Source organism: Oryx dammah, unplaced genomic scaffold (genome assembly GCF_014754425.2).
Source record: "Oryx dammah isolate SB20612 unplaced genomic scaffold, SCBI_Odam_1.1 HiC_scaffold_27, whole genome shotgun sequence".
In the NCBI taxonomy this organism is placed as follows: Eukaryota; Metazoa; Chordata; class Mammalia; order Artiodactyla; family Bovidae; genus Oryx; species Oryx dammah.
In genome coordinates, this window is record NW_024070211.1 from 126,277,482 (window position 1) to 126,302,205 (window position 24,724).

At 38.5% G+C, this 24,724-nt stretch overlaps 2 protein-coding genes across 3 annotated transcripts in view; both read left to right on the forward strand.

The window, feature by feature from the left end:
• The window catches only part of ITGAV (integrin subunit alpha V), a 104,179-nt gene extending 85,532 nt beyond the window's left edge, over nt 1-18,647 (forward strand). The window contains exons 21-30 of one of the 2 annotated variants that reach the window (XM_040227768.1): nt 42-134; nt 3,390-3,469; nt 3,847-3,927; nt 4,742-4,847; nt 5,421-5,579; nt 6,407-6,520; nt 13,181-13,294; nt 13,396-13,503; nt 14,228-14,350; nt 14,623-18,647. In XM_040227768.1, the coding sequence (XP_040083702.1) occupies nt 42-134; nt 3,390-3,469; nt 3,847-3,927; nt 4,742-4,847; nt 5,421-5,579; nt 6,407-6,520; nt 13,181-13,294; nt 13,396-13,503; nt 14,228-14,350; nt 14,623-14,718 (1,074 nt within the window). In that variant the 3' untranslated portion in view covers nt 14,719-18,647. The remainder of the gene's footprint in view (nt 1-41; nt 135-3,389; nt 3,470-3,846; nt 3,928-4,741; nt 4,848-5,420; nt 5,580-6,406; nt 6,521-13,180; nt 13,295-13,395; nt 13,504-14,227; nt 14,351-14,622) is intronic. The other variant, XM_040227769.1, reaches the window with a different exon arrangement.
• Nucleotides 18,648-23,840: 5,193 nt separating this feature from the next.
• FAM171B (family with sequence similarity 171 member B) overlaps nt 23,841-24,724 on the forward strand; it is a 78,460-nt gene continuing 77,576 nt past the window's right edge. Inside the window, exon 1 of the mRNA XM_040227770.1 lies at nt 23,841-24,109. Coding sequence (XP_040083704.1) covers nt 23,902-24,109 — 208 coding nt within the window. The 5' untranslated portion in view covers nt 23,841-23,901. The remainder of the gene's footprint in view (nt 24,110-24,724) is intronic.

Here is a 24,724-nt window from a genome sequence, read left to right on the forward strand (position 1 = left end):
TAATTATTTTCCCTTCAATCCTCTCTCTTCATCTATCAAAGGCCTTAGCAAGACTTTCCTGTGCGTTTAAGACAGAAAACCAAACCCGCCAGGTGGTTTGTGACCTTGGAAACCCAATGAAGGCTGGAACTCAAGTAAGATATTTTAATTAAATGGGTTTCTTTTGTTCTTTCATAGAGATTAGCATATTTTTCTGTGGGTTTGTCCACAGTCGTTTGTTTGATTATTTTTAATTTATGTTTTGATTATGGTGGGTCTCTGTTGCTGCACGTGGGCCCTCTCCAGTTGTGAACAGAGGCCACTCCTTTCTTTGGTGCTCGGACTTCTTGCTGTGGTGGCTTCTCCTATCACGGACACGGGCTCCAGTAGTTGCAGCGCATGGGAGAAGTAGTTCTGGCTCGTGGGCTCTGGAGCATGGGCTCAGAGGCTGTGGTGCATAGGTCTAGCTCTGTAGCATATGGGATCTTCTGGGACTTGGGATTGAACCGGTATCTCCTGCATTGCAAGGCAGATTCTCAACCACTGGACCACCAGGGACGTCCCATAGTAATTTTTTTTTTTTAATAAAAACTTCAAAATAGTTTTCCAGTTGCTTTTGATTTAGAATGTAATGATTATTAGAGCTTAGTTTTGATTAAGACACCAAACTGGTGAGTTTGCTATTACCTGTATTCAGTAAGCTGCTCTTTGCCTTCAGTTGGCGAATGGATGAGAACATGGTTTAAGCTAAGGACTGAGACTGTAACTTTGATACTTTAAACTGATGCTTTAATGCATCCTCAAAGCTACTCTGACAAATACCGAGACTGTTGTTATTAGGTGAGTTAGAGTGATCTCATTAACTGGGGCTGCCCTGGTGGCTCAGACTATAAAGAATCTGCCTGCAATGCATGTAGGCCCAAGTCGTATCCTTGGATTGGGAAGATCCCCTGGAGAAGGGAATGGCTACCCACTCCAATATTCTTGCTTGCAGAATTCCATGGACAGAGGAGCCTGGTGAGCTACAGTATGTAGGGTTGCAAAGAGTCAGACATGACTGAATGACTAACACTTTTACTTCACACTTTATTAACATGAAACCTGTAAGGTCATCCCATTAGGATCAAACTGCACATTGGTTGGATCAGACTCCTCTTTAGGTGATGGAGAAGGGAGCTCAGAAGCTTGAGAAGAAGCACTCAGTGGATTGCTTCCCAAATCTTCTAAAAAAGGAGACAAAATAAACCTTTTTGAATTGCTAGTATCAAGGGGGAAAAAAGCAGCAGTATATTTCTTGTTACCTTTTCAATAGAACTTAATTTATTAATAATGACACATCAGTTCAGTTCAGTTCAGTTCAGTCGCTCAGTTGTGTCTGACTCTTTGCGACCCCATGAATCACAGCACGCCAGGCCTCCCTGTCCATCACCAACTCTCGGAGTTCACCCAAACTCGTGTATCGAGTCGATGATGCCATCCAGCCATCTCATCGTCTGTCGTCCCCTTCTCCCCTTGCCCCCAATCCGTCCCAGCATCAGAGTCTTTTCCAATGAGTCAACTCTTCGCATGAGGTGGCCGAAGTATTGGAGCTTCAGCCTTAGCATCAGTCCTTCCAATGAACACCCAGGACTTGTCTCCTTTAGGATGGACTGGTTGGCTCTCCTTGCAGTCCAAGGGACTCTCAAGAGTCTTTTCCAACACCACAGTTCAAAAGCATCTTCACAGTCCAACTCTCACATCCATACATGACCACTGGAAAAACCATAGCCTTGACTAGATGGACCTTTGTCGGCAAAGTGATGTCTCTGCTTTTTTAACATGCTTTCTAGGTTTGTCATAGCTTTTCTTCCAAGAAGCAAGTGTCTTAATTTCATGGTTACAGTCATTGTCTGAATTGATTTTGGCACCCAAGGAAATAAAGTCTGTTACTGTTTCCATTTTTTTCTCATCTGTTTGCCATGAAGTGGTGGGACTGGACGCGATGTTGATTCCTATTTGAGCTTCATCCAGCCTGGCATTATCTGTGAAAATATGGGACTATAAATTCCATATCTACCCTTATAGATAGTGTCCTGTTAGATGTTATTTAAGGGTACAGACTTTCAATGACTAGTAAATAAGTCCTAGAGATCTAATGTGCAGTGTAATGATTATAGACAACAGTATGTGACAGAGTTACAGTTATTGCTGCAGTGGTAATCATGTAATGTATGAAATTAGCATGTTGTATACCTTAACTTTACGCAGTGTTGTGTGTGAAATATTAATATATTTCAATAAAAAATAAATATTCCATATTTCTTTAAATATATTTTCCCCTTAAAAGTCATAATTATTTCTAGATATATGGTCTCTTGGGGAAGATGGCTTGAACAGAGTCCTCAAAGTTACATTTTTTCACTTGTATTTAATGCAGTGTTTTATTAGGAGTGAACGTGCCTTTTATTTTCTCATATACTCATTCTCTCTAACATTCTTACTCACTGTGTATTCAGGAAAGATAATTCCAGGTTAATTCTTACGGCTGGCTCCAGGCTTTGTAAAGTTAGAGGTGGTTTGATGAAGTCCCCTGGAAGGGCCATTTTTAGATGTCTTTTATATGACTGCCAAGAAGCCTGCTTTCTCTAACTTTGTAGCTCAGTTGTTTTCTTTAAAATAATTTTCTGCCTGCAGAAGTTAAGATGTTTGTTATTGACGGACTCGTGGATGGCGTAGAGAAATTCTGCTTCTGGCCCTATTCTCTCCTTTTTAGTCAGGCTCTCTCAGTCTTGTAAACCATCTATTTCTTCCTGCTCTATTAACCCAAGTTCAGGTATTAGCTTCTTGTCAGTAAATCTTGTGCATAACTACTGTACTTTCATTGGATCAGTGGTTTCTCTTGCATTTTTCAGAAAGTTAATATTAGTTGACATCATAAGGAGATAATAAGTTAATATTATAAGGAGACATGATTAATCACTGTTGTTAAACAGGCTCCATTATGGATTGGCCTGAGTATCTTAATGAATAGGGATTTGATAGAAGATCAGACGTAGGGCCTCCCTGGTGGCTCACTGGTAAAGAATCTGCCTGTAATGCAGGAGACACAGACGCGGGTTTGATTCCTGGGTCAAGAAGATCCTATGGAGAAGGGCATGGCAACTCACTCCAGTATTCTTGCCTGGAGAGTTCCACGGACGTAGGACCCTGGCATGCTACAGTCCATGGGGTCGCAAAGGGTCGGACATGACTGAAGTGACTGAACAGCAGCAGCAGCAGCAGCAGGCTTTGTTATTTTTGCTAGAGTACTTTCAGTTTTAAGTTCAGAAATACCCTCTTTTAGACCATTCTTTTTTCTTTGGAGATTGCATTTGAAATTTCACTTGTTTGACATGTTTCTAACTAACATTAACCTTCTTTTCCTCCTTTAGCTCTTAGCTGGTCTCCGTTTCAGTGTGCACCAGCAATCAGAGATGGATACATCTGTGAAATTTGATTTACAAATTCAAAGGTGTGAAGACAACTTTTTTCTGTCTATAATAACTTTTGAGGAAATAGTATTTGTTTTAAATATATTTTGCAGTATACTTAAGTATTATGGAATAGGATAGACGAAAATTTTAGTACTTAGTTATCAAATTTTAAGACTAATATTTACATGATAAGAATAATTTTATTATTTTTGAATTTTAAGACAAAAATAAAAGTTAAATCAAAATCATCTTCTTAGAATTAAATGCTAATGAAAATAATTATTTTGTGCAGTTTGTCATTTCTTTATTGCTTTTCATTTGTTCACTTTTAGTTTCACTGCATTTGCTTCTGTATGATTTTGATGGTAATTGTACTCATCAAATTCAGTCCTAAATTTATTTTTTTCTTTTTCAGCTCCAATCTTTTTGATAAAGTAAGCCCGGTTGTATCTTACAAAGTTGACCTTGCTGTTTTAGCTGCTGTTGAGATAAGAGGGTCAGTATGATTACCCAGTTGAGTATCTTATTTTCATGATTTAAACTACTTTAAAAAGTAGTTACTTTTTTTTTTTTACATTAAAAAAAAATACTTATTTTTTTAATTGAAGGATAATTACTTTACAGAATTTTGTGGTTTTCTGCCAAATATCAACATGAATCAGCCATAGGCATAGATATGTCTAGGGCCTCCCTGGTCGCTCAGACGGTAAAGAATCCGTCTGCAATACGGGAGACCTGGGTTCAGTCCCTGGGTTGGGAAGGATCCCCCGGAGGAGGACATGGCAACCCACTCTAGTGTTCTTGCCTGGAGAATCCTCATGGACAGGGGAGCCTGGCAGGTTACAGTGGGTCAGACATGACTGAGCGACTAAGCACAGCAGATAACATATGTCCAAGTCTTAGGCCCCCTAACTTCTTTTGGATAGTATATGTTCCATGTTTCTTGGTGATTTTACCAGAACTATAGCTTCTGCAGGAATAAGAAGGCTCTGGGTGTATTCCAAAGCCCCAACTATTTATTTGCTAATTCTCTGGTAATAAACCAGACATGGCAAAAGCAGCATAAAATAAATTTATTGAACTCTTATGCAGAAAGGTTTGCCTATTACCAATTCATCTGTTACACGGGATTCAGTAAAGAAGAGTTTGTATGTCTAGCTATGCATGTACACATACAAGTATAATTTTTTTCGTCTTTGGTGCTTTTTTTAAAATTCTGATTTTATTCATTTGGGTACTAGGTACTTTTGAAAAGGAACTGACCATATCATTTTGATATTCATGGTAGGTTTTCTTTGATCATTGTTTAGAGTCTCAAGTCCTGATCATATCTTTCTTCCGATTCCAAATTGGAAGTACAAAGAGAACCCTGAGACTGAAGAAGATGTTGGGCCAGTCGTTCAGCACATCTATGAGGTTTGCAGTTGGATTTGATTGATACCTGGTAGAGAGACAACAGAGGGAGGAACAGATAGGCTGCTTTGAAAAAACAAGTCCAAAAAACAAAAAGAAAACAAATCTATGTAACCTTTATGTAAACTTCGCATAGTTTAATTTTGTACCAGAGATTTCTTAGAATTTTTTCCCCATTCTTAAGCTCATTTCCATTAGACGAGTAACTTCAAGTGGTAAAAGAAAGCTGTTTATGCAAACTGTTGTTTAAAACCAATTAGTTGTACTTGGATAAAAGGAATAGGTCATTGAGTAAAATTTTGGTTCTGTAGGAAGAACATTTTCTGTGCCACTTATCAGTTACTGTTTCATGTTTTCCCCTTTTGTTTATATTTTTATCCTGACACATACTGCCCTATTTGGAGGCAGATGTTGAGTTTGATTCTTTTGCATACTAATGATCATGATGTCATATTAGAGTCACTATGGAAATTCTGCTGTTATTCAAATGCTATTACTTCAGGATTCCTAAAGATGATGTAGGGGACAGATTAGAGATTTTTGCCCAAAGTATTTACATTTTCTTTTCCTCATTAGCTGAGAAACAACGGTCCGAGTTCATTCAGCAAGGCAATGCTACATCTTCAGTGGCCTTACAAATATAACAATAACACCTTGTTGTACATCCTTCAATATGATATTGATGGACCAATGAACTGCACTTCAGATATGGAGATTAACCCTTTGAGAATTAAGGTACTATGCTTCATAGCAGCTGTTTATTATGCTGATGTTTTATTGCTTTTCTTTCTAAATCTATACAAGAAATCCATAAAATAAAGCAATTGTTTTAGTAATAAATCCATTCTGCAAAAATATTTTAGTTCATAACCAGTATGCTATGGATTAGATTCTTTATTTGTGTAATGCGTAAGAATGAATTCTATGACGTTCTGCTGAACCATTTATTTATGTAGTATTTAGTGAGCCTCTCTGGAGATATTCTTAAGTGATACAGTTTGACTTTGGTTTCATCACATAGTGGTTTTTATCCACATGTGATATTATATCAGGGGTGTTTGGATGTCCAAATTTTTGTCTTTGGGATAAGATGTAACATTTTACTCTTGACTTTTTTGACTTGACCTAGAAAATATCATTTTATGGAATTCTATTTACTTTTAGATATAGTCCTCTCCATCCTAGCATGTATCTTTGGATAAGATGCCATTGCAGTTTGGAAAAAAGGAAGGTTAAGAAAACAAAACAAAAAATATATACTCGTGACACACATCACAGATGTACACTGTGAAATTTCAGACTGTTTTGTATATTTTATCAATTTCTCCTCTCACTATGCAAGGGGAGAAAATGATGGCTAGGCAGAGGTAATTTTTTCCCACATATTAAGGACTCATCTTTATTTTCTGTGCTTAGTTTTAGCCATAGAGTAAGTGGTAAATTTTCTATCATACCAAATTTTTAGTGGCTGTATTTTAATCACATGTAACAGTTTATGCCAAAATGTTTATGCAAAATATTTTCCATTGTTATTTACCATCAGTTTATTGATGTAATCCTAGATCTCAAACTCACAAACAAGTGAAAAGAATGATACAATTGGTGGGCAAGGCGACCGGAACCATCTCATCACGAAGCGGGATCTCACCCTCAGTGAAGGAGATGTTCACACTTTGGTAAGTGCCATTCCAACAACAAGCACTTTATGTGATTATAGAACTGATGCCAAAGAACATTTAAAAAATAACAACAGCTGTGCTGGAAAGAGCTATATATTTTAATATCATTCACTCCTCTTACTTTCCTCTTCATAACTGGATTAACACCACGTTTTATTCAAAGGATCTATCTTTATAGATTGCTAATAAAAATGTTTTATATTCTAACTTATTTTTCTGACTGTGCTCATTTAACTGACCTCTTTCTCGGTCTCACTCTAATCTTTGCAACTTATGTGCAGTACTGTAGAAAAAACCCGGAAGGCCTCAACAAAAAAATGTGAGAATAATTAACATTATGATCATCTTTTGTTGAGTCAGCCTGTCTAATGACTGTAATATTATTAGAGAGGTTTGTCACTCCAGTTCTTAAAATTTAACATATTAAAAGATGTTAAAATTTAACATCTGCAAACCACAGCTAGCAGAGTACTTGGCGTAGTGTTTCTGTTCACTGGCAATCACCAGTTCCCTTCATATCTCCTTCTGTGGTTCTTCTTAGCTCTCTTTCAGTGTAAGTGCTCAGTGACTTTGGACACATTAAGCACTTCCTCCATAATGAAACATTCCTGTCTTACTTCTAGAACACTACTCTCTTGGTTGTCCTCTTACTACAACTCTCGACTGCTTAATCTCCATTTCTAGGCTTTTAAGCTCCAGAGAGGATTTTCAGGGCTCAGATTTCTTGCTGCTCCACTTCCAGTCGTTCATTAGATCTGTGTGGTCCAGTTTTGTAAATAGCAGCCGCATTTCAGATTCATTGGCCACATGTGGCTAGTGGCTACCACTTAGAGAAGTGCAGGTATATCCACACTGATGATTTCTGTCACTGTAGAGGTTATATCCCACAGTTCCGTGTGAGATGACCTTGATCATTCTCAGGGCTGGTAAGTACTGTTTCTGTGTAGATGACTTTGATTTATATTCCCAACCCAATCCTCTGCATTGAACTCCAGACTCTTATTATCCAGCTATCTACTAGAACTCCTCTTAAATAGGAATCTTACACTTAATGCTAAGAACATACCCTTGAGTTTTCCTGACGCTAATCTTTCTGTGGTGGCCCATATTGTAGTAAATACCAACTCGTTTTTCTGTCCAAAACATGGGTGTTGTGCTTGACTCTTCTCAAACTTCATATCCAACATATCAGCAGATTCTGTCATTATCTACTTTCACAACACACAGAAAGTGACCCCTTGTTGCCATCTGTATCACTGCCACAATCTAACCCAGGCCACCTTCCTCTTGCACTTGAACTGTTGCCAAACCTCCAGTTAGACTCCATGTTTCTGCCCTTGTCCCCATGACAATGTATTTGCCACATAAGAGCCATAGTGACTCTTTTTTAAAAATCGGTCAAGTCATGTCACTCCCAAGGACTTGCCTATAGCTCAGACAGTAAAAAAAAAAAAATCTGCCTGCAGTGCAGGAGACCCAGGTTTGATCCCTGGGTCGGGAAGATCCCCTGGAGAAGGGAGCGGAACCCACTCCAGTATCCTTGCCTGGAGAATGCCATGGACAGAGGAGCCCGGTGGGCTTCAGTCTGTGGGATCGCAAAGAGACACGACTGAGCAACGAACACTAGTACTGTGTTGCTCCCGTGTCTTCCTATCTAACTCAGGAGAAAACCAGAGCCTAAAAAGCCTTCGAGGCAAACAGGATCTGGGCCCTTCTGCCTTGCTGCCTGCGTTTCCTCTCTTACTCTGCTCTTCCCGTTTTGGTCACCTTGCTTTTCATTGAACAGACAGCCCTAAGCCTGTTTCTACCTCCTAATTTTGAAAATTGCTCTCCCCCTAAAATGCTCTTTGCTCAACTATCTTTGTGGCTTGGTCCCCCCTCTCCTTCTCCTGTTCTTAAGTGGCAGATTGGACTTCCCTGACCAACCCTTGTGAGTTCGAAGTTACCGTCTACCTTCATCCCAGTTTTGGTCCTGTTCTTTCTGGCCTCGTACAGAATCACATTTTTAAAATATTTGAGATAAAACTTAGATAAAATTTGCTGTTTTACCCATTTAAAAATACACGATTTAGTAATCTCTAGTATATTCACAACATTGTACATTATCTAACTCCAAAATGTTTTCATCACTTCAAGAAGAAACACTGCACTAAGCAGCCACTGCCTTCTGCCTACCACCTGTCTCTGGAGACCACCAGCAGTTTTTGGCTCTAAGGATTTATCTGTTTTGAACATTTCCAATCAACTAAATCATATAAAATGTGGCCTCTTGTGTTTGGCTTCTTTGACTTAGCATAGTGTTTTTGAGGTTCATCGTGAAGCATGCATTAGTACTTCACTTTGTGGCTGGATAATATTCCATTCTGTGGATAATACCACCTTTTGTTTAGGCATTCATCAGTTAATGAGTATTTGTGTTGTTTCTGCTTTTTGCCTATTTTGAATAGTGCTACTGTAAACGTGTGTGTGAACATATATTTTAATTTTTTTGAGAATAAATCTAGGGGTCCAATTGCTGTGTCATATGGTCATACGGCCAAACTTGATTTAACTTTTGAAGAACTGCAAAACTGTTTTCCAAAGTGATTGTACCATTTTACATTCCCAACCAGCACTATAAGAGAGTCCCAATTTCTCCACAGTCTTGCTTTCACTTGCTATTTGCCTTCAAAGAAATTATTTTTGTAGTCATCCTTATTGGAGTGAAGTAGTACCTTATTGTAGTTTTATTTGGATTTCCCTAATGCCTAATGGTCTAGCGGTTTTCCCTACTTTCTTCAATTTAACTCTGAATTTGACAATAAGGAGTTCATGATCTGAGCCACAGTCAGCTCCTGGTCTTGTTTTTGTTGACTGTATAGAGCTTCTCCATCTTTGGCTGCAAAGAATATAATCAATCAGATTTCAGTATTGACCATCTGGTGATGTCCATGTGTAGAGTCTTCTCTTGTGTTGTTGGAAGAGGGTGTTTGCTATGACCAGTGCATTTTCTTAGCAAAACTCTTAGTCTTTGCCCTGCTTCATTCCATATTCCGAGGCCAAATTTGCCTGTTACTCCAGGTGTTTCTTGACTTCCTGCTTTTGCATTCCAGTCCCCTATAATGAAAAGGACATCTTTTTTGGGTGTTAGTTCTAAAAGGTCTTGTAGGTCTTCATAGAACCGTTGAACTTCAGCTTCTTCAGCATTACTGGTTGGGGCATAGACTTTGATTACCGTGATATTGAATGGTTTGCCTTTAATTGAACCAGATGTTCAAGCTGGTTTTAGAAAAGGCAGAGGAACCAGAGATCAAATTGCCAACATCCGCTGGATCATAGAAAAAGCAAGAGAGTTCCAGAAAAACATCTAGTTCTGCTTTATTCACTATGCCAAAGCCTTTGACTGTGTGGATCACAATAAACTGTGGAAAATTCTTCAAGAGATGGGAATACCAGACCACCTGACCTGCCTCTTGAGAAACCTGTATGCAGGTCAGGAAGCAACAGTTAGAAGTGGACATGGAACAACAGACTGGTTCCAAATAGGAAAAGGAGTACATCAAGGCTGTATATTGTCACCCTGCTTATTTAATTTATATGCAGAGTACATTATGAGAAACGCTGGACTGGAAGAAGCACAAGCTGGAATGAAGATTGCTGGGAGAAATATCAATAACCTCAGATATGCAGATGACACCACCCTTATGGCAGAAAGTGAAGAGGAACTAAAAAGCCTCTTGATGAAAGTAAAAGAGGAGAGCGAAAAAGTTGGCTTAAAGCTCAACATTCAGAAAACGAAGATCATGGCATCTGGTCCCATCACTTCATGGGAAATAGATGGGGAAACAGTGGAAACAGTGTCAGACTTTATTTTTTGGGGCTCCACAATCACTGCAGATGGTGATTGCAGCCATGAAATTCAAAGATGTTTACTCCTTGGAAGAAAAGTTATGACCGACCTAGATAGCATATTCAAAAGCAGAGACATTACTTTGCCAACAAAGGTCCGTCTAGTCAAGACTGTGGTTTTTCCAGTGGTCATGTATGGATGTGAGAGTTGGACTGTGAAGAAAGCTGAGTGCCGAAGGATTGATGCTTTTGAACTGTGGTGTTGGAGAAGACTCTTGAGAGTCCCTTGGACTGCAAGGAGATCCAACCAGTCCATTCTGAAGATCAGCCCTGGGATTTCTTTGGAGGGAATGATGCTAAAGCTGAAGCTCCAGTACTTTGGCCACCTCATGTGAAGAGTTGACTCATTGGAAAAGATTCTGATGCTGGGAGGGATTGGGGGCAGGAGAAGGGGACGACAGAGGATGAGATGGCTGGATGGCATCACTGACTTGATGGACGTGAGTCTGAGTGAACTCCAGGAGTTGGTGATGGACAAGGAGGCCTGGAGTGCTGCGATTCATGGGGTCGCAAAGAGTCGGACACGACTGAGCGACTGAACTGAACTGAACTGAGCTGAATGCCTAATGGTGCTGAGCATTTTTTCATTTCTCTATCTTCTTTCAAGGAATCTCTATTCAAACCACTTGCCCATATTTAAATTGGGTTGTTTGCTTTTTGTTGTTGAGTCGTGACGTGTTCTAGATGCTACTCTGCACATGTTTTTTCTCATTCTGTAGGTTGTCTTTTTACTTTCTTGATAGTATCCTTTAATGCAAAAAAGCTTTCAAATTTGAAGAAGTCCAAATTTCTCAAATACAAATTCCTCAAATATATTTTTTTGTGTGTTGCTTATATTTTTACTGTCATATTTTAAAAACCATTGTCTACCCCCGAGTCCTGGAGATTTACACCTAATTTTTCTGAGTTTTATAGTCTTAGCTCTTACTTTTATATCTCTGGTCCATACAGAGTTAATTTTTGTATATGGTATGAAATAGAAGCCCAGGTTCATTCTTTTGCATGTGGTTTTCCAGTTCTTGCAACATCATTTGTTGGAAAGACCTAGCTCTTCCCTTTAAATGGTCCTGACTCCCTTGTTGAAAATGAATTGACTGTGAATATATGGGTTTATTTCTTGACTCTTAATTTTGTCCCATTGATCTATGCATATATCCTAATGCCAGTATCAAAATATTTTGATTATTGTTTTTCTACAGTAAGTTTTGAAGTTGAGGGGTGTGAGCGCCCCCTGCCCAGTGTTTCTTCTTTTTCAAGAGTGTTTTGGCTGGTTGGTGGTGGTGGTTGGTGGTGGTGTAGTCGCCAAGTCATGTCCGACTCCTGCGACCCCATGGACTGTAGCCTGCCAGGCTTCTCTGTCCATGGGATTCTCCAGGCAAGAATACTGGAGTGGGTTGCCATTTCTTTTCTCCAGGGATTCTTCTCAACCCAGGAATTGAGCCCAGGTCTCCTGCATTGCAGGCAGATTCTTTACTGACTGAGCTACAAGGGAAGCCCTGGCTAGTTGGGGTTCCTGGCAATTCCATGTGAATTTTAGGACCAGCTTGTCCATTTCTACAAAAGTTCTTGTTGAAATTTTGATAGCAGTTTTATTAGCTCTGTCACTTTGAGAGCATTGCTATTTTGATGTTAAGTCTTTCAGTTCTTGAATATGAGCTATTTTCTTTATTTAAGTCTTCTTTATTTCAAAAATATTTTGTAGTTTTCAGTGTACAAGTCTTACACTTCCTTGGTTAAATAACTTCTATATATTTTATTCTTTTTGAATTCTGTTTAAAATAGAATGAAAAAATTTTTCATTTTCTTGTTTTTCATTGACAGTTTATATAAAAATAATTCACATTTGTATACTGATCTTGTGTTCTGTACTTTTTCTATACTTGTTTATTAGCTTTAGTGATTTTATTTTGGATTCTTTAAAGTTTTCTGTAAGTATTCTATCATCGAATAGAAATAGTTTTACTTTTTTCTTTTTGATCTGGATACCTTTTATTTACTTGTTTTCTTCTTGCTTAACTGCACTGGCGAGAACCTTCTGAACAGTGTAGAGTAGAAGTATCATGAATGGACATTGTCATACAGTACCTAATCTTACGGGAAAAGCATCCATTCTTTCACCAGTAAGTATGGTATTAGCTGTGCGCTTTCCATAGATGCCTTTTATCAGGTCAGAGGAGTTTGCTTCTATTTCTAGTCATCAGCTGGAGGTGTCAGTTACTGGATAGCACTGTCGTGAGGTGTATGCATATGACATTACAGTTTATGTCCAATGCAGGTTGACCAGCATATAAAAGGTGGTGAATATTTGTTACTTCTGTCTGCCTTCAAGTTACCGTTAAAAACACTGAATGTGGCAAAGACCATCAGCATGCCACTTGATTTCTACAGGTCTGACATGGAATAACTGTTAAAGATTCACCTCGTTTCTCTTTCCTTTCCACAGACATATTGTGATCTGATTTTCATGTCTTACTAAAATCACCATGCTCTGGGTTTGCCTAAAGAATGTTAAATTCTAGCTATAAAAGTAAATATTTTAATATTATAAAGTTTATCCTTCCTTAACAAATCACAGTAAAACCAATCCCTTCATAACAAGAAACATTCATAGGTTCAGCTGTTAGCCTGCTCATTTTAAACGTTATTACTGTAAGGCAAAAAATATAGATCTCTTCAGCTTTCATATAAAACAAGTCAAATGTCTAACTTTCATATGTTGAAGAGATGATAGAATGATCTTTTCTTTTAAGTAAGTAATTTTTTTGGCAGGGTTGTGGAATTGCTGAATGCTTGAAGATTGCCTGCCAGGTGGGGCGACTAGACAGAGGAAAGAGTGCAATCCTGTACGTAAGGTCTCTCCTGTGGACCGAGACCTTTATGAATGTAAGTGGGGAGAGGCGGCATTCAGCAAATTTATCTACTTTTTCAAAGAAATAACAAAGGCCTGACATCTAGAAAATCATCTTATTGTTATTCCCATATAGAAGGAAAACCAGAATCATTCATATTCTTTGAAGTCGTCTGCTTCATTTAATGTCATAGAGTTTCCTTATAAAAACCTTCCAATTGAGGACATCTTCAACTCCACATTGGTAAGTCATTGATTTTGGGAAATGAAATAAGTGCATTCAGTTAAATACTGTAGTTGTTCTTATTTTAAATATTAGCAGTTAACTAGTTTCAGGAACGCATGTACACCTGTGGTGGATTCATGTCAATCTATGCCAAAACCAATACAGAATTGTAAAGTAAAAATTAAAAATAAATAAATAAATTTAAAAAAAAAAAAGGCAAAAAAAAAAAATAATAAAGATTAAAAAAAAAAATAAAGTAATTTAGTTATTTGAATGGATTATAACCTAGTTTAATACTATTTTCTACCTCATCCCAGAATTATTAAAGATAGACCTTTTACTTTAGCATCTTATTGTGTGTAATATACTTAGCATATACTGAATTTCATGTGGAAAGATTTGGGGAATCTCTCCCCACAAAGTTAGAAAGTTGGAAATTAACTGCAGTAAGTGAGGGCATTTTATAAACCTTTAATTTGAGGATTAAAATGAAACCAATGAAACCAATAAAGTGGGGGGTCAGATTATTTAAAAAATCATTTCAGAGACCGTCAGAAGTTAACCTGAAGTTGAGAGTTTCGTGTGTGTATATGCTATGGATGCCAGATGTGTAATGATAACTTATCATATACTAGAAAATAATGTCAGTAACATTAACTTAAAATACAGTATATATTCAGATATTTGTTGAATAACTCAGTGAACTATTTTTAAGACTCAAGAACTTTTTTCTCCCCAACAGGTCACCACAAATGTCACCTGGGGTATCCAGCCAGCACCCATGCCTGTACCTGTGTGGGTGATCATTTTAGCAGTTCTAGCAGGATTGTTGTTACTGGCTGTTTTAGTTTTCGTAATGTACAGGGTAAGTGATGGACTTAGGAAGAGAGGGAGGGAGGGGAAGCAGAAGAAAAGAAGGGCGAGAAGAAAAAAGGGAGAGAAAAAATGGAGGGACAGAGGAGTTGGACCTTTAATGATGATGTATGTTGAGCACTCCTTATCATTTGAAGGAAGAAAAGTTGAACTTCGTACCATTTTAAATTTTCTTGGCCATATTATGGTCACTCAGAATACTTTCTGTATTCTTCATTGATGTAGCAGTGATGTTAGTTTGGTTTTTTTTTTTTCAACTGACAGATGGGCTTTTTTAAGCGTGTACGGCCACCTCAAGAAGAACAAGAAAGGGAACAGCTTCAGCCTCATGAAAATGGTGAAGGAAACTCAGAAACTTAACTGTAATTTTTAGGTTACGCTACATCCTGATCCATTAGAAGTTCCAACTTTAGTTGAGATTTTAATTTCCTTCCTGAGGAGTAAAATTCCAAGACTGTACTGCTGATGCTGCCCATTGGTGTTAACCACAAAGTGAGAGCAATATTTGTCATCCTTTTCATCATGACTAAGTTCAGACATACATTTAATACATCTACTGACTTGTGTTTTTAGGTATTTAAATAATAACATTTCAAGTGATAGGTCTTCTTCAGTGTACATAAGATAGTGCCTGAGTTACCACTTTATCTAAAATAGTACCTCCTACAATTACTGTTTCTGATTTTGTATGTTGGATTTTGTTTGTTGTTGTTATTGTTTTAAAGCAATCCAAATTTGGACCTTAGGATCCACATCTTTTGTGCAGATACATAATGTTAATACACGTTACACTACACTTGAGTTTTCAAGCTTACTTCATTGCTGTATAAACTTGGATTTTAATATTACCTATGTGGTAGGACTTTAAAAAAAGAAAAAAGCATGATCCCATCAAAACTCTTTCTTGTAACTGCAGAGGTACAGATTTTTGTTTTAATGTGAAAATTGAGTACATGCTATTAAACTTTTATCTATATTTTTATCCACAATCCATTTGATTACATTTTATTTTGTATAAGTTTAAATTCTATTTCAAATCCTTTAAGTCAACTTATACTAAAAAATTAGTTTTTCCTGGTAACTCAGCAGTAAAGAATCTACCTGCAATGCAGGGGATGCGGGTTCCAACCCTGGGTCAAGAAGATTCCCTGGAGAAGGGCATGGCAACCCACTCCAGTACTGGAGTTCTCTTGCCTGAAAAATTCCATGGATAGAGGAGTCTGGCAGGCTACGGCCTGTGGCGTCACATAGAGTTGGACTTGACTGAGCGACTAATAAACACCCAAGTTATATTTCAAATCTTTTAAGTCAACTTATACTAAAAATTAGTTTTATAATCAAAATTGCCTCTTTTGTATAATTGTTTAATTTCTGCTAAACATCATGATGCTTTAAGGTATATGGAATTGGAAATTGTTTCCAAAGTATATTCTATTGCATTAGTTTGGCTGTAGACAATACCCCCCAAAAAAAGCATTTAAATTAAAAGGCTATGTAGTTCTTTGACAGAGTTGCTTATTGAATAGTTTGTTCTTAGATTAGAGCAAGAGTTTTTAGTTGGGATTAATTTATTTTCCTCCTATATATGTATTTTTCCTTATATTTTCAAAACTGTTATTGAGAATGTGTCAAGATCAGTGAGAAAACATTACAATTTATAAGAACGTGAACTCAACCTCCGTATCCCACGAGAAATGCGTGGAATTGAAATTCTTAAGGTAGCTCACTGGTTTACTTCTAGCAATAGCAGGATGCTACTCACATGGATATTACCTCAGTTGAAACCAGGTATAACATGTAAAACCAGTCTCAGCTATCACAATAACTTCTTAGAGGTTATTTTATAGGCAATTCAAGTTATTGGAAACCTTTTAAAATTTTTTTAGTTTTATTAATATAAACTACTTTTCTAGGATTTTTAAATAAAAGCTATACAGGTGGCAAGTTGTAGTTTTTTAAGTCTGTAGGGTGATGAATCTTCTATAAGATTATGTGAATTATTCACAGTTCCTCCAGGCCTGGGGATAACTATTAATTATAACTATTTTTGTGTAATTACATCATGTTGTGCATTAGAAATTGAGAGTTCAATAGCTTTTTAACTACTGCCTTCATTAGGCAATGATAAATATTTCCCTTAGATAACTGAATATTTTTCCATGTTTTAAAAATAATTGAAATTTTCTTGCCATGGCTTGTGTTATAACTCCCTACACAAGTGGCTAAACTAGGATACATTCATAAAATAGAGGCATATGTAGGTGAGTTGTACAAGTTAGAACATTGACAAGACCCTATATTTAGCTTTAGTGATTTTGAAAATTAATCGGTGTTGTAATATAGATTTTACTAGTAGCTTAAAAGATCCTAGGTAGTCATACACAATAAGTATTTTTGTTACCAATAAATTTGAAGTTTTTTAAGTAAAAAATTTTTTTATCATAGTGCCTGCCCCAAGACAGTTGCTAAGTTGGTCTAGAAGAGCATTTACCTCCCCTTTTTCCCAATCTAATAGTGGTCATTCCTGAAAATATCTGTTGGATAGAAAGTCACTCTTGCAAAAAGTTAAATGTTGCTATTTGCTTTTGCACAATCTGTTCCTTTTATGGCCTCTTCTCTCAAGATATAATCTTTTATGAGAGATTGAAGGAGGAGCCAAGATAGCTCAGTTGGGAGAGCATTAGACTGGAGGAGACTGAAGGGTCTTGTCATGAAAATTAACATGTTGTTTTAAATTGTTCTTATGAACTGTAGTTTAAAGCAATAGTATTTTCTTTTAAAAAAATTATCTCTACAAAAATATGGTAGTCTAGTCTTTGAAGACTAAAAACCTAGACTTTGAAGAAAATATTCGGCAAAATGTTGGGATTAAAGTAACGTGAATGTTTTGGTTAAAATGTCAAAAAATAATCACTGCTGTATTTGTGGTTTATTGAGAACTGAAAGCTATTTTGACTGTAAAATTCTTATAATCTGATTCAGTTTAAGAAATCACATATCGTTGGAGTTGGGAATATCATAAAACATTGGATATTGGTAAGAAATTGATTATGTTGTTGATTTCTTATGTAGGCATTTATTTCAGACTTAATATTTTGAGAAACATTTGTGTGAGGGATGCTCTTTCCTTTTCTTCCCTTTACCTTTCTGTTGTAATTAGTGATTATTGTAATTCTGATTAAGTTCTTAATAATGAGTTGTAAAACAGTTAATCAAAATATTAGTGCCACAATTCTACCTGTTTTGAAACTAATTATTCATAGTAAATTTTCATTAATACTTTATATAAAGAGAAAATTCAAGTGTTAGAGGCTATACTGACTTCTTTAAGAGGATGTGAAAGATTTCTGATAGTGAATCATAACCCTAAGAGAGATTTATGTGGCAAAAGTATTGTGTATAATAAGATCAGCAGGTTTTTTATAAGGCATACAGTCTGTAAATTGATAGATGTTCCTGTGTTACAGAATGTAGTGTTGAGCTTGCAAAGAATAAGCCATTCTTGGAATATTTGTGTGCAACTGTTGCTTATCTCAGTATCACTGTGTTAGTGCTCTTGGATAGCTTATATATGTGATAGTTGGATTAATAAGAAAAATGTAAAATTTGAAAATTGAATATAAGATCAAAAATAGAGAATGAAATGATGTAATGCTTAGTGTTGTAGAGAATATTTTAACTTGTTGGTAGGCTAGTTTGGACAATGAACGTATCATGTAGCATGCATGTATGCTTGTATTTCATTGTAATTTCTCATACATAATGAATTTCTTGGCAGAGGTACTGAATCTTTGATTTTTTTGCTGTCATTCTTCTCAAGTGCAATATAACAATGTAACCAAACCTAGATATTTCAAAGTCTAATTTAGTAAACCTAATCTAAAGAAATTTATTAGTATTTTTGTTAGCAGGAAGGAGGGATTCTGAGATGGATATATGAATGAAGTTATTTGCCCCTAAAAGTTCCTTCTACCCTTTATTCATTCTACACTTTATTTCAGGCTGGACATGAACTGTTCCCTGGTAGTTTTGAAACACTTTGCAGTATCTTAAAGTTACTTGGAAGTTGTGTATATCAATTAATTTCCTACCTAGGTAACATAGAAAGTCATTTTCTTTCTTTAGCTCTCTTGTGATCACCCACATTGGGTGAGGCATAAAATGAGTGTGTTCTAAAATTTATGATTTGCTAACTTGGTTTGAGTTAGTGAAAACTGGTACAGTGTTCTTCTTGTTAGTTTCCAATGTATAACTTGTGTCTGTTCAATAAACTTGAGCATGTGGTGCCACTTTGGTGCGTGGATGTTATATTTTCCTTCTGTGATGTTGTTTTTTTAATCACAGGAGCCAACAACAATGAACTAAAAGGATGGCCTCAAAGAGGTGGCACATCTCTTTAAAAGTCCCAGTTCTTAGGAGTGTTGGTTGGGAGGTGGAGGTTGACATATATACACTATTGACACTGTGTCTAAAATAGATCACTAATGAGAACCTACTGTATAGCTTTGAGAACTCTACTCAGTGCTCTGTGGTGATGTAAATGGGAAAGAAATCCAAAAAAAGAGGGGTATATGTAACAGGTTTCTGTACAGCAGAAACTAACACAACATTGTAAAGTAACTATATTCCAATAAAAATTCATAAAAAACTGAAATCTATCTATGTGCCTATCAACTTTCTGTAATAAACATATATGCCCAAGTAAGAAAAAAAATTTCCAAAAAAAAGAGAAAATTTTTGATTTATTGATTTAATCAACCAAGTTATCAAACAATCGGTGTTGGGCCTTGTGGCAGGAACTGGGGATACAGCTATGAACATGATGGCCCTGGTCTTTGTGGAACCTACGCTAGTGAGGATACAGGCAAGAAAATATCCATTTTATGTAATAAGAGTCCTAAGGGGAAAGAAGAGGTGTTGTAAAAGTTCATAGCAGGGGTTCCTAATCAAAGCTAAGGATATTAGGCAAAGTAGCCTCAGGAAAGTAATATATAAGCTAACCTTCAGTGTCTGTGGGGGCTTGTCAGTTAAAGATATGAGGGAGTAGAGGTCCAGGCAGAGGAAATAAGTATCTGCAACCCAAATAATTCAGTTCTAGCTCAAGGGAATAAAATACACCCTTCCCTTCCCTTCTCTCTTCTCAAGAACCCCCATCTCTGTATTTATATAGGAAATAATAAAAAGATGAGCCTGCATAGTCAAAGGATATATTGTAAAGGGCTTTGTCAATTTGTTGGGGATTTTGGATGTTTTGCTAAGAGCAATAGTGAAGTACCAGGAGATCTTAAGCAGGGAAGAATTATTATATAGATACATATGGTATTATACTCTGCTTTCTGACAGCTCCTGCAGTATATTTATAAAAACAAAGTTCTAACATTAGTGATTACATTATATGTGAGAGTTGGACCATAAAGAAGGCTAAGCACTGGAGAAGTGATGCTTTTGAATTGTACTGGAGAAGACTCTTGAGAGTCCCTTGGACTGCAAGGAAATCAAACCAGTCAACCCTAAAGGATATCAACCCTGAATATTCACTGCAAGGACTGTTGCTGAAGCTCCAATACTTTGGCTACCTGATGCAAAGAGCCAACTCTGGAAAAGACCCTGATGCTGGGAAAGATTGAAGGCAAAGAAGAGGGTGGCAGAGGATGAGCTGGTTAGATAGCATCACTGACTCAACAGACATGAATTTGAGCAAACTCAGAGAAAGCAAGACACAGGAGCCTGGTGTGCTGTAGTCTATGGGGTCGCAGAGTCGGACATGACTTAGCGACTAACACCATAAACATGAATGGTATTATGTATTAAGAATTGAAAATAATTTCCTAGATTAACTAGCATCTTCCATTCCTTTGTAAAACACACTGGCTGACAGGTAAAGTACATGCAGTTGGCAGGACACCCCTTCGTCAGCATCTACTTGGTTTTGTCTCCATCAGTTGGCCTGTATCTATGCTGAAGATCATTTATGTTTACACAATTGTTTTTTTGGCAGTTCTCTGTGTTAGAAGGAATGGATGAAATATAAATTAAAGTATATTTTTCGATGAAAAAGAAGTGGGTGAGGAAATTGTAAAATTGGAGAGAAATTACAAATAGAAAAAGTTGCCATTCAAATTGCTTGACAAGAGTTTTTAAGAACCTCCACTTCACCGAAAACTTCAAGTAATAGTCATGCATTGTAATTGTGGTTTACTGCTTAAAACCCTTGGGGTTTGGTTAAAAAACAATTTATTGACCCTACATCAAAAGTGAATATATATCTGCTTCTTTTAAAATATGTTTAAAATATATTGATTTTGTCCCTTGACCTACTTTTTTGATTCACCAACTACTAGCCCTGATTGCATCAGATGATATGGCTTTTGTATATTGCACAAAAATAAAGCATAAGCTATGCATAATGGAGCATTTAAAAGTCATTTAAAAACCATCTTGATTAATTTTATTTCTTCAAATAATCTGTATTATTGAAGGGTTTCACACCCATCCTCCTCCATTGGTAGCTGTGAAATCAGCAACTTTGCCTCTGGAAGGTCAGTCTCTAATATATTAAAGATGACTTGGCCACCATAAGGCAGGATGACAGAAAATTCTGGCAATATTCCTTTCCTTCTGATGTGCTAGTCAGGATTCTGGAGCCATTTCCATTTTCTCCCTTTTTTCTCTCCAAGAGCAGAGGTAAGTTAGGAAGAAAATGCAACACAAATAGCTTGATTAATTTAAAGACTGCATTCAAGCCTCACCTCACCCCGAAATAGCTCCTGCTTTTACAGGTGAGGCAAAGCCATGATGGAATAGTGGTACCCTCATTTTGGCATTTCTCTTCCAAAAATTGTAGGCCGTTGAGTTTATTTTTGTCTAAAAATCACTAAGAAACAATGTAAGCTCATTGCATTGTGGAAAGGTAAAGGCACATATTAGTATAGCCTTGGGCAAGACAGTTGGTGCTCTGATCTTCAGTGTTTCCATTTACTAAACAGGATGTTCATCACTAAGTTATGTCCGACTTTTTGCAACCTCATGGACTGCAGCATGCCAGGCTCCTCTGACCTCCACCGTTTCCTGGAGTTTGCTCAAATTTGAGTCCATTGAGTCGCTGATACCATCCAACTGTCTAATCTTCGGTCACCCCCTTCTCTCCTTGCCCTCAATCCTTCCCAGCATCAGTCTTTTCCAAAAGAAAGGGAAAATGAGAGCTAATTTGTAGGACTGCTCTAAGAATATACGATAACGTGTGTAGAATGCCTATTTTTTATGGAACTAGTTTCATATCTTTGACCAAATAATTTTCCACTAGTGAGAAATTCGTTCTTTTCCAGCATGTTGGGAAAATTGGGAGGAACACAAAAGAGTGGTGAGTGTGGAAAGGGACTGTCCAGTCAGCCAGATCAGCTGAATCTAGTATGAAGGTAAAGGAAGTGATGTCATAGATCGCATTCACATTATATGATGAGATGTCCCAGAAGTACTCCAAATACAGAGACTACAGCTGACCAAGCCATGGTTTACCACGATTCTGTAGTCAGTAGTACCAGCTAATCTTGAAAATGTCTTAAGCAGCCAAAATCTCAGTTTGGCAATTTGAATCATACTGCACATACCTCACTTCTCCATACCAATAAACCATGTCTGCTGACTCTAGCCCTACATACTGAATCTCCCACTCTTTTTTCTACACCTTTCCTCTCCTTTCCAATCTCACTAGCCTGGTATTTTCTCACTGGCTTTCGCAAACACCACTACACCAGCCTCCTCTCCGCCAATCTACCCCTCTAAAATCCATCTTCCATACTGATAGCATAGTGATCCTTTGAAACAGACTGGCAGCAAGTTCCTGATTAATTTCTTTCACTATTTCATAATCACTTGCAGTGTAAATTTTAGTTTCCTTAAGCAACATCCAAGGTTAATGTTGTTCAGTCACTAAGTCGTGTCTGACTCTGTGACGCCATGAACTGCACACGCCAGGCTTCACTACCTCTGAGTTTGCTCAAACTCAAGTCCATTGAGTTAGTGATGGCCATTCAGCCATCTCATCCTCTGTTGCCCCCTTCTCCACTTGCCCTCAATTTTCCCCAGCATCACAGTCTTTGCAAAGAGTTGACTCTTTGCATCAGGTGGCCAAGGTATTGGAGCTTCAACTTCAGCGTCAGTCCTTCCAGTGAATCCATGGTTGATTTCCTTTAGGATTGACTGGTTTGATTTCCTTGCTGTGCAAAGGACTCAAGAGTCTTCACCAGTACCACAGTTCAAAAGCATCAATTCACCGTGCTCAGCCTTCTTTAAGGTTAATGTAAAGAGTTAATGTGTATAAGGTGCCTGAACAGTGCCTCCACACTATGTACTATAGAAGTTTGCTTTTTTTTTTTTAATGACCTGATCTCCACTGTCCTTTTCAATCTAAAACACTGTCACTCTATGACAATCATTGTTCACAATTTTCCAAGCACACTGCACTGTTACCTCTAGGTGTATGTGCACACTCGCGCGCACGCGCGCGCACACACACACACACACACACACACACACACAACTCCTTTTTGGATGACCTGGTTGCCCCCACCTATGTGTGGAACTCGTAATCTTCTTTAAACCCCCTCTCCTATTGTTTCATAGCCCCATTCCATATACCACATTGTTAATTTCTTCCAATTTGATGTAATTTCTGCGTGTTGTATGTAGTGTTTCTTCATCACCTTGGGTTATAATTTGCTTTTATATTCCTCTGCCCTAACAGGTAGTGAGCTCATAGAACGCAGGGATTCTATCTTGCTTATTCAAATCCTGATCAAAATACTGGAACGCACGCGGTAAGCACCTCGTAGGCATTTAGAAAAAATATTGAGCAAATGAAAACTGTAGACTATAATTAGACAAAATGTAATTAAGGACATTTTATGATACAGAAAGAAAATTCAACTTGGGAAGAAAAATGAAGTTTAATCAAAATCTGGAGAACTGTAGTTTAATTTCGAGCTAACCAATGATGGCCGCGGTGCCCCAGAGCCCATATGGTTAAGAGATCTGGCTTTTGGATTCGTTGGTGCGGCCTTGCGTGTTGTAGGAGGGTAATCAGTATGTTAATATCACCTGCTCTTCTTTGCGGTCAGGTGGAGGGAATTTTATTCCACTTTCTGCAAAATTTCTGTGTCTCGGTAGGGGCTGGAGGACCTGGTCTGCCAGTCCCCTGAAAGGCTCTCCTTTTCCGTTTACCCTCGGAGGCCACCAGTCGCACGGCGCCCCAGCACCCCGCCGCGTGCGCGCCCTCAGAGCAGCCCAGCCCCGGTTGACCGCGGAGACGCGGTCCCTGGCGCCGGGTTCGTCCCGCCTCCCGCATCACGTGCGCGAGGATGCTAACTTCCCCCTCCTCCTCCCGCGGCGTCCCCCCCGCCTCTGCGGCCTCTTTTTGCTGAGCGTGTGCGAGGCAGACTGCGCGAGGGGGCGCGAGCGGGCGGGCGCAGCCGGAGCCCGCAGCCCTGGCGCCCGCTGCCGCCCGCAGCTCCGCAATATGCCGCCGCGGCCCTCTGGCTCTCGGCCATGGCGAGGCTCAGCCGGCGCGTCCCCTGCACCCTGCTCCTCGGCCTGGCCGCGGTGCTGCTGAAGGCGAGGCTGGTCCCCGCGGCCGCCAGAGCCGAGCTCAGCCGCTCCGACCTCAGCCTCATCCAGCAGCAGCAACGGCAGCGCGAGGAAGCTGAGGAAGAGAGGCCGGAGGTGCCCGGGGCATCCTCTACAGCCGCTGCTCCAGGTAGGTCCCGGGAGCCCGGCCCTGCCTTTGCATCTCCGCCGGCGACTCTTCTGATTTCGCTGGCCGCCTCGCGCAGTCCCTAGCCAGATGGTTTTCCATCGCCTGTCTCTACCCACCCCCCATCTCCCCAGCCTGCCTGCCCCAGGACTGAGGCTTTGCTTTGGTTTTGATAATCTGCCCTTTGGGTGATGAGCTTTTTGGTAAGCGCAGAGTACTGCAGTGGGGTGGGGAGGGGTCGGGAGGGATGGGATTGAGAGACTGCCTCGATTGATCCTTTTCTTCTCCTCCCTTTCTGAATTTTCCCTCTGCCCTGGGGATGATTGTGTGTACACACACACACACACACACACACACGGTTCTCAAATCCTTTTAGCCTGGGAATGATTTACACACACACACACACGGTTCTCACATCCCTTTAGCCTTCTTTCTGTAACGTTTTCTCTCCTGGAGACTGAAAAATTTTGCGATAGACACCCACACACCCCTTTTCATCATCTGGCTCCGCCAATATATTTAAATTTGGCTCTAGAGAAAAATCTTGATTTAGTTTATTATTTATTTCTATTTCTTCTTATGCTGGGAATGGTTTTAAGGCAGTTTGCAAGAACGTCT